Source organism: Lissotriton vulgaris, chromosome 8 (assembly GCF_964263255.1).
Source record: "Lissotriton vulgaris chromosome 8, aLisVul1.2, whole genome shotgun sequence".
Lineage (NCBI taxonomy): Eukaryota > Metazoa > Chordata > Amphibia > Caudata > Salamandridae > Lissotriton > Lissotriton vulgaris.
In genome coordinates, this window is record NC_141696.1 from 743,376,743 (window position 1) to 743,390,902 (window position 14,160).

A 14,160-nucleotide genomic window follows, 5' to 3' on the forward strand; every position below is an offset into this window, starting at 1 on the left:
TAGAGACGCTGCGTACGTTCAAGTTCTTGCCAGTTGCATTACACTTGCGAGGTCCTCCATAACAGATGTTTACAAGGTAGCCAAGCAAAGCTAGACATTAGATTTGTAAAGTCAGTGACTGTGACGATAACAAGACGCAAGTTTTGTACTCGTTCGCAGAAGCCATATGTGACAGTGGAGGAGTTTGTAGCATGTTTAAGAGTTGTCAAAAAGTGTAAATTTGGAGAGATAACTCACGAGTTAATAAAGGGCTATTTACTTGTGCAGTGCTACAACAAAAAAAATGCAGGAGAGACTGGAAAAAAATTGAACCTAACTCTTAAGGTGGCTATCACGGTATCAAAGATTGTTGAGGAATTATCTGCATGAACGAAGGAGATGAACAGGACAGTAGACAAGCGTACTAGTGATTAGCTTGGCTGTTCTGTGCGTCGTGCACCTTTGTTCGCGCGCTGGTGTGCGGATTGCGGCTGTGAGCATGAATTGTTTTTTAAGGATTGTATTGTTTTAAAGCTCTTTTTCCCCGTGCTAATGCTTCAGCACGACATGTACATCTGAATTGTACAGCTCTCTTGGCATTGTGGGTGCATCGGTTTAGTCAGTTGCTGCTGTCTCTAAGTACTGAAGGCTGTGCGTAGATCAGCCAGAGGAGAAATGCACAAACGAGACAGATGACCCACCGAAACACACCAGGCTCAACAAGACGGCGCAAATCCTGCAGAATTTCCAACATTAGGCAATCTTAGTAGTGAAGTAATCCAGATCAGCTACCGCAGGACAGCGTGACAGTTTACAGCACAACAACTGTGACCTCCCCAAAAATGCCATAAATCGCCAACTCCCGTCGCCAAATGTTGCAAGAAAGTTGGCACTTAAGGAGGAGACACACAGAAAGCAACATTTCCCAAAAGGTTTCTTTCTGTAACCATATATACGGGAGCCCACAGTCAGCGCAACCAGAGCATCAGCGTTTCTTCTGGATTGTGTGAAGAAGTACAGACAGACAATGATGTGAATGCTGCGTCATTTTGTATTCGTTCAACATGCATTTGTGCGCCTGCAAATGGCCGGAGGGAAGCCGGATGGGGGTGGGAGAGCCTGGTGGGGGGGGGCGGGAATGCGAGGGAGGAGAAGTGTGGCAGGAGAAACTGAAAGTACAAATGTTGCAAGAAAGTTGGCACTTAAGGAGGAGACACACAGAAAGCAACATTTCCCAAAAGGTTTCTTTCTGTAACCATATATACAGGAGCCCACAGTCAGCGCAACCAGAGCATCAGCGTTTCTTCTGGATTGTATGAAGAAGTACAGACAGACAATGATGTGAATGCCGCGTCATTTTGAATTCGTTCAACATGCATTTGTGCGCCTGCAAATGGCCGGCGGGAAGCCGGATGGGGTCGGGAGAGCCTGGTGGGGGGGCGGGAATGCGAGGGAGGAGAAGTGTGGAAACTGAAAGTACGAGTAGGAGGGAGTAGGGGAGGAGAAGCCGCAGAGCGCACGCTGGGCGAAGCCCTTTGATGTGCTGTGCGGCCATGAATGCGCGTGCTTGTTTGGTAACGTGATTCACGTGAACTTAATGAAAACCGCAGCGCAAGAAGCCCTTGGTTTGACGAGGATTTCGAGCACTTGAATTCTCGCTCCGCTCAATGCGCTTGCGCGCATTGATAGGTCGCGATACCTAAAAAGCAGACAAGGGTGCAATCAACCTTCCAAAAAAGTGTTTACCCACACATTTCTTTGTACCTAGGTCGTAGAGAGACTGCTGCAGGGAGCTCCAACGCCCCTTTGGGGGTGGGCGCCCTGAGCGTGGGTCCGGCTTGCACGTGCTAAAGACCGGCCCTGATAGTACTGACCATGCGGACTGGCGGTGTGAGCTAGCAGTACAATGCTGTGTACCACTGCGGTCTGATCTAGCTGTGTGGTTTCGTAGACCAGAGCATCTGGAGACACAGCAGTATCGAAGATCAGTTAAGGGGGCTCTGTCAGTGTAGTATAATTTTTTTTTTAGATGTATATAGCGCGAAATCAACCCGAAGGTATTGGAGCGCTTTACATGAGCACCAGTTACAGTTACGTTACACAAGTGCACATTCATTTATATCATATCATTATAGATGAGTGTAGTTTAAACAGGCAGTGTGGTCTCACAGACAACCCTGTGACAGGCATGGAAATCCTAAAATGAAAGTAAAGAAATACTGATCTGGAGGAGTTCCTAGCTCACTGGTAACCCCGAGAACTCTGCTAATGTTGCTCTGCCATGAGTGTTCCTATCCGCCTGAAGAAATTCAGATCAGGTATGCGCGTCCAATGAGCTGTTTTTAAGTTGTCAAGACATCCTGCGCGTCCAATGAGCTGTTTTTAAGTTGTCAAGACATCCTGCGTAAGTGTTTTGCTGGATATAATGGAAGACGGGTTAGATTCGAATTTGCTGCTTGCAATGTGTGTTTTAATCTCAGTTGAATCCGAATTAAAACGCGGCCTAGCAGACCACAGAAACAGGCCGAGAAGCAGCCAAAAACGACCCGTCAGGCCAGCCCCTCGCCACTGCCTTGTTGTCCCACAGGCCAGTCTGGCTTGGATTCTACCTCCGATCTCTACGACTAGCCGTAGTCATAGACACGGGAGGCAAGCCAGTGACCTCCGCAGCGATTGATGACGGGAAGCCCGTCTCGTCACTATGCATTATCTGTCTCCCTGTGCGGCCGTCTCTTCAGTAGCGGCTTCAACACGGCAGAAGAAGGGCGAGAGGGTGGCAACCTCTCGGCTACCCACGGCCTAACACTCCTCCGCCCGTGCCCGCCCAACCAGCGGGGGGAGGACCCGAGGGTCAGCCGGAGGTATGTCGGGGACGAACATTTGGGGAACCTAGCGGTGACGGACAGAGGGACGAGCGTCCATCCTTGTGCAGTGGGAGTCGCAGGGGAGCGGGACCATCCTGGGAACAACGCTCTCCAGCAGAGGGCGCGGGCCCTCCACGCTGCTCCCTCGGTCACTGTCGAGATGGTCCACGGAAGTAACAGCCGCATTTTCGAGGATGGGCCCCAGCTCGGTGCCCGTGGAACAAGGGAGGCCGGCCTCTGTAGTGTCAACGTTCAAGATAGAGGGGGCGCAGCGGATAACAGGAATGGTCGCAATATTAACGCCGGGGTCTTGTGCGACACCGACGAGAGAGGCTACCAGTGTAACAGCACCCGCATACTCGAGGGGCGCCGCCCAGAGAGAGGGAGCGGTTTCTTCGACGAAAGCGCTATCCGTTATACCAGCACCCCCATACATGAGGCACGCCGTTCCAGTAGACGTGCCTCCATCCTCAGCGAGGGCACTATCGGAAGTGGCAGCCTCCACACAGATGAGGAGTACTCGTCCGAGAGGAGGACCGCCACCGAGCACAGTAGCCGCAGTGGCAGCACCACAATTGAAGAGGGACCCTTGTCCGGTTACGGTTCTCAGGACAGGACCGCCTTGTTCAACGACATGGCAGGAGACCCGGAGCAAGGCGAGTTAGTGCCGCAGACCAGTGGTGGATTCCCACCGCCCTCCTCCGTTTCTGAACAAGCATTCCTGACCCAGGATGCCCCGGTCTCCAACCATCAGTTGCAGGTCTCGGCGTCCCTTGGAGAGTGTCGCGTCACCAGCAGGGGGTCTGCCTCCGACGTGCTGCCAGAGCAAATGGTGAGCCTCAGGGAGGGGAGGGGGTAACGGCAGGTGTATGTAATTGTAAGGTCAGGGGATATGTCCAGTGGTGTGGTTTATTCGCGAGTCGAATTTATCAGCAGATGGCCTATACCCATCCTCCTGCTCAACAACACAAACAATAACACAAGTGATTTTTAACAGTGACGCCAGCACATGTTTAGGTTCAGTGACACTTTTCACCATGGTTTATACGTTTTATGAATGTATCACACATTGAACATGTGAAGTGAGAACACATACACAAATATTTGGGCTGTGATTTGGTTTTTAGTGATGCTCCCTGAAGAAGGGCTTCCAGCCCGTAATGCATAGGAGCTATGAAGCTACAAAAGTGATTGTATACAAAGGATATATGGATTGAAGACAAATGATGAATGAAATGATGATAATTTCATAAATGAACTAATCCGAAAAATAAAACGTTTTGTGGAAACCAGAAAAATTACTTTTGGAGTACTATTTTTTGAAGGAACCAAGGTGAGCCCAGGGGGATACGACCAATTTAGGTTGGAAGCACAGCATTCATAATATATTCAGATGTCTGATGGACTGGAGACGTCACCCGTGGAGCACCCAAATATCTGATTAAAGTGGAACAACTAACAAAACTAAAGGAATCAACAGGTTGTGCACCGGCAATTCAGAGTTCCTAACTTACTCTGGGCCATGGGGCTCGCCTCCCAGGCCAAGACCAATGCTGCCATGAAGGCCAGTATCCAACAGAGGCTACTGACAGCTGTCAGTATCCAGAACTACACCCTAAACTCTCCGCCGATTGGTGGTTGAGTTGCCCTAGGGACAACTGTGGGTTCTTGGCACCCTGCTTGCTGCTTAGAGTGGGGGGCAATCATACCTTGTGGCAGACACCCTCCTTCCACTTTCCCTTCTGTCTGGACAGGGCAGACAGACACCCACCTTCCTGACAGCTGCCTGACTGCTCAGGAATTCTTAGTGGTCAGGTGCAGTCTCACCAATCCCAACTCTGGTACTCTCCCTCAATTTGTCAGAAGACCCTTGGGCCACTGGAACGCTCTTTAAGAGTGGATTACCCATCCTCTTCTTTTCCCCCTTCTTTTGGGACCCCATTTTCCTAACTGTAGGAACTGTTTCCCTAGGAACTTTGGCTAGGGGGCGCCCTGGGCGACTGCCCTACTTGGAACCAGACCAAACCCTCAGAGGTCATTGCCTAGGACACAATCTAAGGAGAAGTCTGCACTGACTACCACCTTATACCAGCTGAGGGTACCCTCTATCTCTAGGGGGACCAAGGCCACAGGCTTGGTAGTGACCTCACCTGTTGCTACCCTCACTCTCATGGTCTCTTCTGGCACATACCTGTCTGGGAACACACCAACCTGTCACTCACTACAGTATGAACGGCAAAGGTATCTTGCAGGCCCATGGTAGGGATCCCATTCACCTTAATGGGGTGAAAGTGTCTACTCCCACCCTCAGGGATCACCAGTTTACCATCTGCTCCAGTCTCCCAACAAAATGCTAGGAGGATGTCCTCATCTGAGGAAGTCTCCTCCATGGCTAAACTGTCCAGCCCAGTGCTAACCACCTCCTTCGAACAAGCGGGGTCAGCCCTGAAGTTCCCTGATGGCTGGAAGCCAAAACACACTCTTTTATCCAAGTGCTTCTTCAGCCCTAGGTGCCCCTGCCTCTGCTTCTCAGTGGTAGGGTGGGAGCTACGTTCTTCCTTTCTAGGGTTCTGTGGTACTAAGGGAGTACCTGTGGTGAGCTTATCACCTCCCTCCTTAGGTTTTCATGGCCCTAAACCTCCTTTCTGGAGTCTCCCCCTGGGGCTGTATGAGAACCCGGTTCCTTACCACTCATCAGCTGCTTCTTCCAGCTCTCTGGGATCAGACAGTTTTGAGTCCACTAGATGCTGGGTTAACTTTTATTCAGCACAATGAGCTAAAATGTATTTTTTTCAAAAACAAATTATACAATTCTTCATATATGTCTACTTTGTTACCAGCAATTATGTCTTCCAGTGTCTTCACTGAAGAGTCCACAAAGTCCACCCAGGCACCTGTGCTCACTTTCTGGGTGTCTCTGAGCTTCACTCTGTAATGGGCATCCACCTGCAGTGTCAGGAGCCTATCATTCCCAGCTACTGGAATATGTTCCCACAAGAGGACATCCAAATGCTTATGGTGGACACCTCACATCTCAAAGGCCCTTTCAAAAGCAGTCATCCATTTGTCAATTTCACCCCCTCTGTGTACCTGGGTAGTATACCCTTGGGAAACTTGTGGTCAAACCCACCACCCCTGGACTTCTCAATCTCTTCATCATTTTCGCTGCCACCATTTCTTCTTACTTTCTTATCCTCCCACTGTTCCTTAGCTAGTTCCCGTTTCCTCTGCTCCAATCCTATTAACGCTAATTGGGCCTCAAGCTGATTCTCTGCAAGGGACAGTGGTGTTTCCTGAGTAGAGGACCCTGCCCTCATCCCACCATCTGAAATTACTTAACTAACACTGAAAGCAATAGAGGAGGCATCATCCTCACCCTCCTCCTGGGTGACATTAGGGGGCCAACCTCGCCCTCCCCTTGGAGCTCTGCAGCTGCCCCATCCCTGGCCTTCAGGGCTTTAAGCAACCCTATCTTCCTAATCTTCTTGTGTGCAGGCAGCCCCCTAATCCTACACTGTACTCTAGGCTCAGCCATCTTGAGTTTAGGCAGGTTATCTAGGTCCAGCTCCATTGTATCCCTTGTTTTAGCGGGTTATATGATTATACCACGCTAACCAGTACCACGCATGGCATTACCACGCGAATTTTATTTCGCAAGTGGCTTTAGCACGCAGCATTTTTGTACGCAGGATTATTCTACGGAAAAAACCATCTTCGAAACATCTTACGTCCCTAGTACATAATGATAGTGATAGGCTAAAAAATGTGTGCATATTATTATTAGCGTTAGTAGGCTATATCTAGGGAAATGAGGCATGGAGAGGGGTCAGTCTACAGAAGGAAAGGAGAGAAACACTTCATACTTTTAAGTCAGGGTAATTTTTTTGATCATAGATTTTTTTTCTTACCCGACACCTAGACCCTTTCATCAGCAGCCCTTACTTCCATCATCCACAGAAACAAGCGTCAAAACACGTCTAAGAAAATAAAAAAAGGACTGCTATAATGACGGACACGCTACGCTACGACGTTGTGGAGGCTCTTTTGTATTGATGACAGGGGCACTGAAGTCCGTTTTAACACTATGGCTTCTAAGGCAATTCCCCTCCTGTGCTGGGAATTGCCATTTTGCTGGTGTCATGACGAGCTCAGCTCGTCATGAGCACAGCTCCAGGCTACCTCATGACGAGCTGAGCTCGTCATGAGCATGGAAGGGGTTAATGTAAGTTTTCTTTTTTTATTTCGGCTCGTTTTTTGTTTTTTTGGGGGGGGGGAGACCCCCCCCCCCCCGGCCCCCCCCGGCCCCCCCAAGCCCCCTCTTCTTTATTTGACCTTTAACTCACATTCCTTTACTACGTATTTCGTAGTAAAGGAATGCGTGGTAAAGGTTATAGTGGTAACCACGCATGCGTTGTAAAGCATGCATGGTTACTGCATTCGTGGAAACGGCTTCGTAGTAGTGGCTGTTTCCCGTTTTAGCGCACAAAAACTAGTAATCAGACTTAGAACAATATTGGAAAATCAAAACAATGGATTAAAAATCAGTTTAGTTTTAACCCATTGCCTGCTTCCGCTTTTTTACGGCAGTGCGTCCGTTTTAAAAAACAGGCGCGGTCACGTCGGCCATTTGCCGACGGCAGCACCAGCTTGAAGACAATTTAGAGGATTTTTAAAAGCTTAAGCAACTTTACTGAAAGGTGTACTTTTAAACACAAGTCCTCATCCACACCGGTGCACACCAAATGTTGGAAAGTAGGTTATTAGTAGTGGTAAATGTGGTTATTAGTAGTGGTAAATGTGCATCTACTGTAGGAGAGTAGGGTCTGCTTTCCTATGGTCACCCAACTTTTTGCTTTTTGCCTCACTGCTTTTTGACTTAATGTGGCTGTGGGCCTTCTAATCAGACCCACAGCCCAGCTGCTCTCTCTAAATTCACTACAATGTACTTTAGGTGCATTACCAATTGGATACTGCGTCACCTTATGAGCCCCTGTACAGTGTACTATAGGTACCCAGGGCATAGGTGCATCCAAGGCCTACCAGGGGCTGCAGCATGTATTATGCCACCCCTGGCTGGCCACTCCCATTGACACAACTGGCTGATCACTCAGCTGGGGCAAGGTCGTGTAATCACCCCTTGCTTAGATATAGTATTCCTATATCTAACCTTATATCTAGACACATATATACCTATAAGTCACTCCTATGGCAAGCCTTAACAATCCTGGAGGCAGAGTGCTTGGTTTTATGTGAGATGGTGCTCTAGCATGAGCTGAGCCTGTCTGCAGCTTTCGGAACCATGTTCTTATAGCTGCTCTAGGATATTGCCATACCATATACTCTTACGTGCATTATAATCCTCGCGGTTACTTGCTAACTTTGGTTTGGCTTTATCAAAACAAGTCGTGTAAGGTGTCATACGCTTTGGAATACTACCCCCTCGCCAGTCCTGGCGACGGGGGTAGCATTCCACCCTTCTAGAGGGAGACGACATGTTGTTCCTACTATTCCCGGTTAAAGTTAACCAGAGCCTCAGCATCACAAAATGGATGCTGCTATCACAGACACAAGTCTGACCTCCTGCTGCTGGGAGTCCTTCCAGCGAGGGAGGCTTGGACAATAGGTTTCCTGCCTTGAGAGGTACTAGCACCACCCCAGATAGGCTATTGCGTATTGGGGCAGCGAGGGCTGAAAGAAATGAGACACTGCCTGGGGCACACAAGGTGTCCAATGCATAGTCCAGTTCAAACCGGTGCTGGGGCACTCCATCCCCAGCTCTGGCGTAAAACTGGACAAAGGGAAAGGGGTGTAACCACGCCCTTCCCTGGTCCCACCCATAGGGGGGACCTAGCAGGTAATCCAGCCCCTGGATTTGGTATATAGGTAGGAGCTGAGTCCCAAGACTTTAGATTTTATCCTGACTGAAACTTTTAGACAAAACTCTAGACCTTCGAAGATCTACTTTGCAAGAAGATGACTGAAGAATCTCCCTTGTGGTCAAGGAGTGACCACCCTGCACAAGCAGGCATCATCCAGCGATCAACAGCTTGCTTTGTCGACGCTCCCGCCGGAGGCCGAGCACAGAGCCTGACAAGAACTGGACTTCCAGACTTCCAACAGCCGATCCACAGTCCCAGCAGAGCTGAGACCCGTGGAGGTGATGAGAGACGTGGGACGGGCCATCTTGAAAAGTCTGTGACTTGCTTTTTGTGCAGCACCTGAGGCACCCTCAAAGCTGTGCATTGGGGATTGAAAAGCCCCAGCCCCGAGCATCCTCTGCTCCGATGATCAGCCCTACACACTTCACAAGTTCTGCGTGGGGCCCTTCTGCATTTTCCTGCCCAACGTGTCTGCCCGGTCACTTGCCCATTGGCTAGTGGCCATCTTGGCGACAAACCTTTGAATTTACACTGCTGGTCTGGTTGCTCCAGACTGGCCCTTGCTTCCCTCAATAGAAGCAGCCCATCAAACCTTGCTGGTCTGATTAAGAAGCCAACTTTGCTTCCTGCGTGGGTTGCCTTTGCCAAGGCTTGTTGACTACAATCCAGAAGCCGACACCGCCGACAGCAAGATCATTCGTGGGACAGTCCGTGCCTGACTCCTGGTTGTCGTCTACGCCTCCTGGTCTACGTGGCTGCAGAGACAAGCTTCATGACATCACCTGATTGCTTCGCGACATCGCCTGGTTCCTTCCTGGTTCCTTCCTGGTCACTGGTCACTGGTTAGTGACCTAGACTCTATCCCCTCTGCTTTCAGGTTCTCTTCATCTTCGATCCACCCGTGGACACAACCGGACACTTCTCTCCTGGTTGCCTGCAGCATCTTTCTTTAAGGCTCCATAGGATTCAGCGACGAAACCCGACACACTTTGACACCTATGCCCCACTTCCTGTGGGTGAGGTAACAAGAGTACTCCGGTGCTCCTATGGGTATTGACTATCCAACTGTCTAGGTTTCAAGGACTTTCATCGTGCCCAGTCAGAAGTGCCCTAAAAGAACTAGTTTCCATCCTTTACGTTCCCATTCATTCTCTATGGTAACCCGCATGTGTGTTTAGACACTGCACACGCATCCCGTGTGCCTCCTGCTTCCTAACTCTTGGTAGTTCAGCATAGCCCCAGCGATTCCCTAGGCCCTTGGCCTATTCACTTTCCGTGTAGTGGTCCTTATACCACTATTTTAGTATATAGTTTAGCGTGCCCCTAGGGCCCTACTGTACTTTGTGCAACTTATTGTGTTTTAATTAAATATTTTGTATTGTGCTTGTGCCTCTGACCTCATAAAGAGTTCAGAGGGATTGTCTAGAAATAAATAACATATATATTTTATATATATCCTGTGTGGTGTCTCTTTCATTTGGTATTAACGTGGTTACATATGGTAAAACAGCTGGCGTCACATGCCCTCTTGAGTTTAGCCTAAGACTGCTTTGTCCATGCTACCACTAGAATAGCTGGTCTAAAGGTTGACTTTACAACCATCACCATAAGGGTTGTTTGGACTGGTGCAAGGTGCTCACTAGAATAGTGAACATTATACACCGGGCCAACTTCTCACATTGGTGTGCAGCGGTTGGGATTTGAGCTTGCTCTTGTTTTGCCAATTGTAATCTTTGCAATATCATTTGAAAGATCACACAGGTACCTATAGGTACATATAAAACAAGATTAGAATACTTATGTTCTATTGAACTTAGTGGTTGTAGAGCAAAGGGCCTAGCACACCTTGACTACAACTCCTAGAGAGGTTTAGTAGGAAAACACTTAGTGTAGGTAGGTGCATACACCCACACCTCACTAGAGCAATGTCTGGCACAGGAGAGTCCAGTGGACTTCCACCTGTGGAGAGTGACCCTCCCAGGGCACCATCCAAATTTGCTATCCTCAGGTTCAAGGAACTGAGACACTTGTGTACCACATGAAAGCTGAAACAAGGGTCTAACCCTACACTTCAGCAACTCCTAGAGCTCTTAGATAAGTCTGAAGCTCTAAAAGCCTCTGGCACAGACCCTACAGGGAATGCAGATGAGGTCCTGCCATCTTCAGATGATGCCACTGATCCCCCTATCATAGATGATGATGAGGATGAGGTTGAGGAAGAGTCTGAGGAAAAGGTAAACAACAAGGTACCAGTCAGAACACTTAGCCAGGATAACCTAAGCCACTTTGGGGCAGAGAATGGGACAGCCCCATTTAGGCCTTCAAGTGGGCTTAATCAGAGGTATAGGAGAGAAAGATCTCACTCAGGTGAATCTCTTCGCTCCAATGCATCTAGGGGTTCTCAGAGGGGAATGACTTCCCCTCAGAGTAGAGAACACCAGGCTAGGATGAGGGAAGTCAATCTCAGAATTGAGAGAGAGAGCAACTTGCCCTAGCCAAGGACAAACTTGCTTTTGAGAGAGAAAGGAAGTTAGGTGGGCTAGAGCCCACTGGTGGCAGTAATATCCCTAAGGATAAAGATAGGTTCTATGAAAATGGATAACTGCTTTGGAGAGGGCCTGCAAAGTACAGCAGGTACCCCAAAGTCAGTGGGCAGCAATCATGTGGCTCTCCTTTTCAGAAAAAGGTAGAGATAAGCTCCTCACAGTTAGTGATGAGGGTGCTAACAACTACACTGTCCTGAAGAGTGCCCTGATTGATGGGTTTGGCTTAATCACTGAACAGTACAGGTTGATGTTCAGAGATACCCAGAAGAACACATAGACTCAGGACTGGACTGATTTTTTTGATTGTGCCACTAAGGCCCTGGAAGGCTGGTTGCTGGGAAGTAAAGTTAAGGACTATACAGGATTGTATAATTGGATCATGAGAGAGCAAATACTTAACAATTGTCAGAACCAGTTGCACCAACACCTGATTGACTCAGATCTGACCTCTCCCCAAGAATTGGGAAAGAGGGCAGATAAGTGGGTCAGAACCAGGGGTAAGCAGAAAAACCAGGTCCAAGGTGGTGATCAAAAAGCTTGGCGTGACCAAAAGGCTGTGCTGACTGAGTACCAGACAGGACTGAAGGTGTGGGTGCTGGAGCCAGTGGCCCAGCAGCACTCCAAGACAAATGGTCTGGACCCCACACCATTGTTGAGAAAAAGGGAGAGGTAACCCACTTGGTGGACCTAGGCACTCCCAGGAGCCCCCACAGGGTGCTCCATGTCAACAGACTCAAAGCATATTTTGACAGGGCAGACATGAGCTTGCTCATGGCTACAGATGAGGGGCAGGAGGAAGAGAGTGACCCTCTCCCACACCTGCTGTCTCAGAACCCTGATGATGGATCAGTTGATGGTGTGGCCTTCGCTGGCAGCCTCACTGACCAGCAGCAACAGGATTGCAGACACGTTCTACACTCCTTTAGACATATGTTTTCATTGACACCTAGTCAGACTAACTGGTGCACCCATGAGGTGGACACTGGTGACAGTCTGCCTGGAAGAGTAAGATCTACAGGCAACCGGACCATGTCAGGGACTGTATAAAGACTGAGGTATAGAAAATGTTGGAGCTGGGAGTAATTGAGCCATCAGAGAGCCCCTGGGCCAGCCCAGTAGTCATTGTACCAAAACCTCACACCCAAGATGGTAAGAAATAGATGAGGTTCTGTGTGGACTATAGAGGTCTCATTGCTGTCACTAGGACAGGCGCTCACCCAATTCCAAGAGCAGATGAGCCCATTGATAGATTGGCTTCTGCCAAGTTTCTGAGCACATTTGATTTGACAGCTGGCTATTAGCAAATCAGGTTAGCTGAAGAGGCCAAGGCCAAAACTACTTTCTCAACCCCAGGAGGTCATTATCAATTTGTGGTGATGCCCTTTGGCTTGAAGAATGCACCTGCCACTTTCCAAAGGTTGGTGACCCAAGTCCTCACTGGGTTGGATGACTTTTGTGCAGCTTATCTTGATGATATTGCTGTCTTCAGTTCCACCTGGGAGGATCACCTGATCCACCTGAAGAAGGTTTTGGAGGCCCTGCAGAAGGCAGGCCTAACTATCAAGGCAACAAAGTGCCAGATAGGGCAGAGTAAGGTTGTGTACCTGGGACACCTTGTAGGTGGGCATCAGGTTCAACCACTGGAGAGTAAGATCCAGACTATCTTAAAGAATCCTGACTACTCCAAAGAGTTCATTGTCCAAACAATGTGGTAGGAGAATGTAGCCCCACCTCACCTGGCCACAGCACAGGTAAAACGGAGCACCGCTCTGTCCGTCGGTACCCCGGACGTCCTTCTGGGTTGACTGTGGGGAGGCCCAGAAGGACGTCCGGGGTACCGACGGACAGAGCGGTGCTCCGTTTTACCTGCGCTGTGGCCAGGTGAGGTGGGGCTACATTCTCCTACCACATAGGAGAACCCCAGGTGATATAAAACAACATTTATTTTTCACTTTTCTCACTAATATTTAGCAGTAGCACTCATGGTCCTGATGAAGCAGTAGGAGACCTTTTGGCCCAGTCTAACTGCAGAAACATGTCGACCTAATATCTATCTCAGTAGTTATTTGTTTACACTACTACCTGCACTGTTTTTATTACTTGGGAGTGAGGAGGTGCTCAGTAAAAAAACATTTTACCCCCTCACTATCAATTTTATGTAGTTTCACTTCAATCACATATGATTTTCACTATTTAGCACTGCTAGTCAGTTGCCACCCGACACCTAGAAATATTACACTAGCACTGGGACATCCAGGTGAGATTAGGCTGAGCCTGGCTAAATCTCCTGAGGTGGTGAAGGCTCCCAGATGATGTAGGGTGGTACAGGTCGGTAATCTGATGGGAATATTTTCTTACAGAGAAAGTACCCTAGGTATGATTTTGCTGTTCAACATCAACAGTTGAGGTCACATACACACAGATACATACATAGTGGTTCTCCTCTTGACCCATTGCTACATTGTGTTGGTAGTTATTTTCCACCACCCAAGCTGAAAGTCTCTGCAGTAGTATCCTTCCTATTATTTTTACCATGGAATCGATAAGCAAAATGGGTCTGTAGCAATACGGGTTACATTTGTCCCCTTTTTTAAAGACCGGGACAATTGTGGAGACTCCCAGGATTGTGGGCATCCACTTTGCACTGCAGCATTAAAGACAGACTCCAGAATGGGAGCCCAAAAGGAAGGCTCAGACTTAAATAAGTCCTGAGAAATCCCATCAGGTCCCAGTGCTTTCCCGGGTGTTAATCCCATAATGCCTCAAGAATTTCACCCCTGTCAATTCAAATTTTCCTTCCATTATTGGCAAGTGCCGGGTTAGCAGTTTCTTCCCTAGGACAATTGCTCGAAATGTACTTCCCAGTCCTCCTTGGGTATGTGGCATTCAAGG

The 14,160-nt window shown here is 48.7% G+C and overlaps 1 protein-coding gene across 1 annotated transcript in view; it reads left to right on the forward strand.

The window, feature by feature from the left end:
- The first annotated feature begins 3,003 nt into the window (after window positions 1–3,003).
- Window positions 3,004–14,160, forward strand: part of LOC147697944 (uncharacterized) — a 1,308,576-nt gene continuing 1,297,419 nt past the window's right edge. The window contains exons 1-2 of the mRNA XM_086936165.1: window positions 3,004–3,675; window positions 10,798–10,956. Coding sequence (XP_086792291.1) covers window positions 3,004–3,675; window positions 10,798–10,956 — 831 coding nt within the window. The remainder of the gene's footprint in view (window positions 3,676–10,797; window positions 10,957–14,160) is intronic.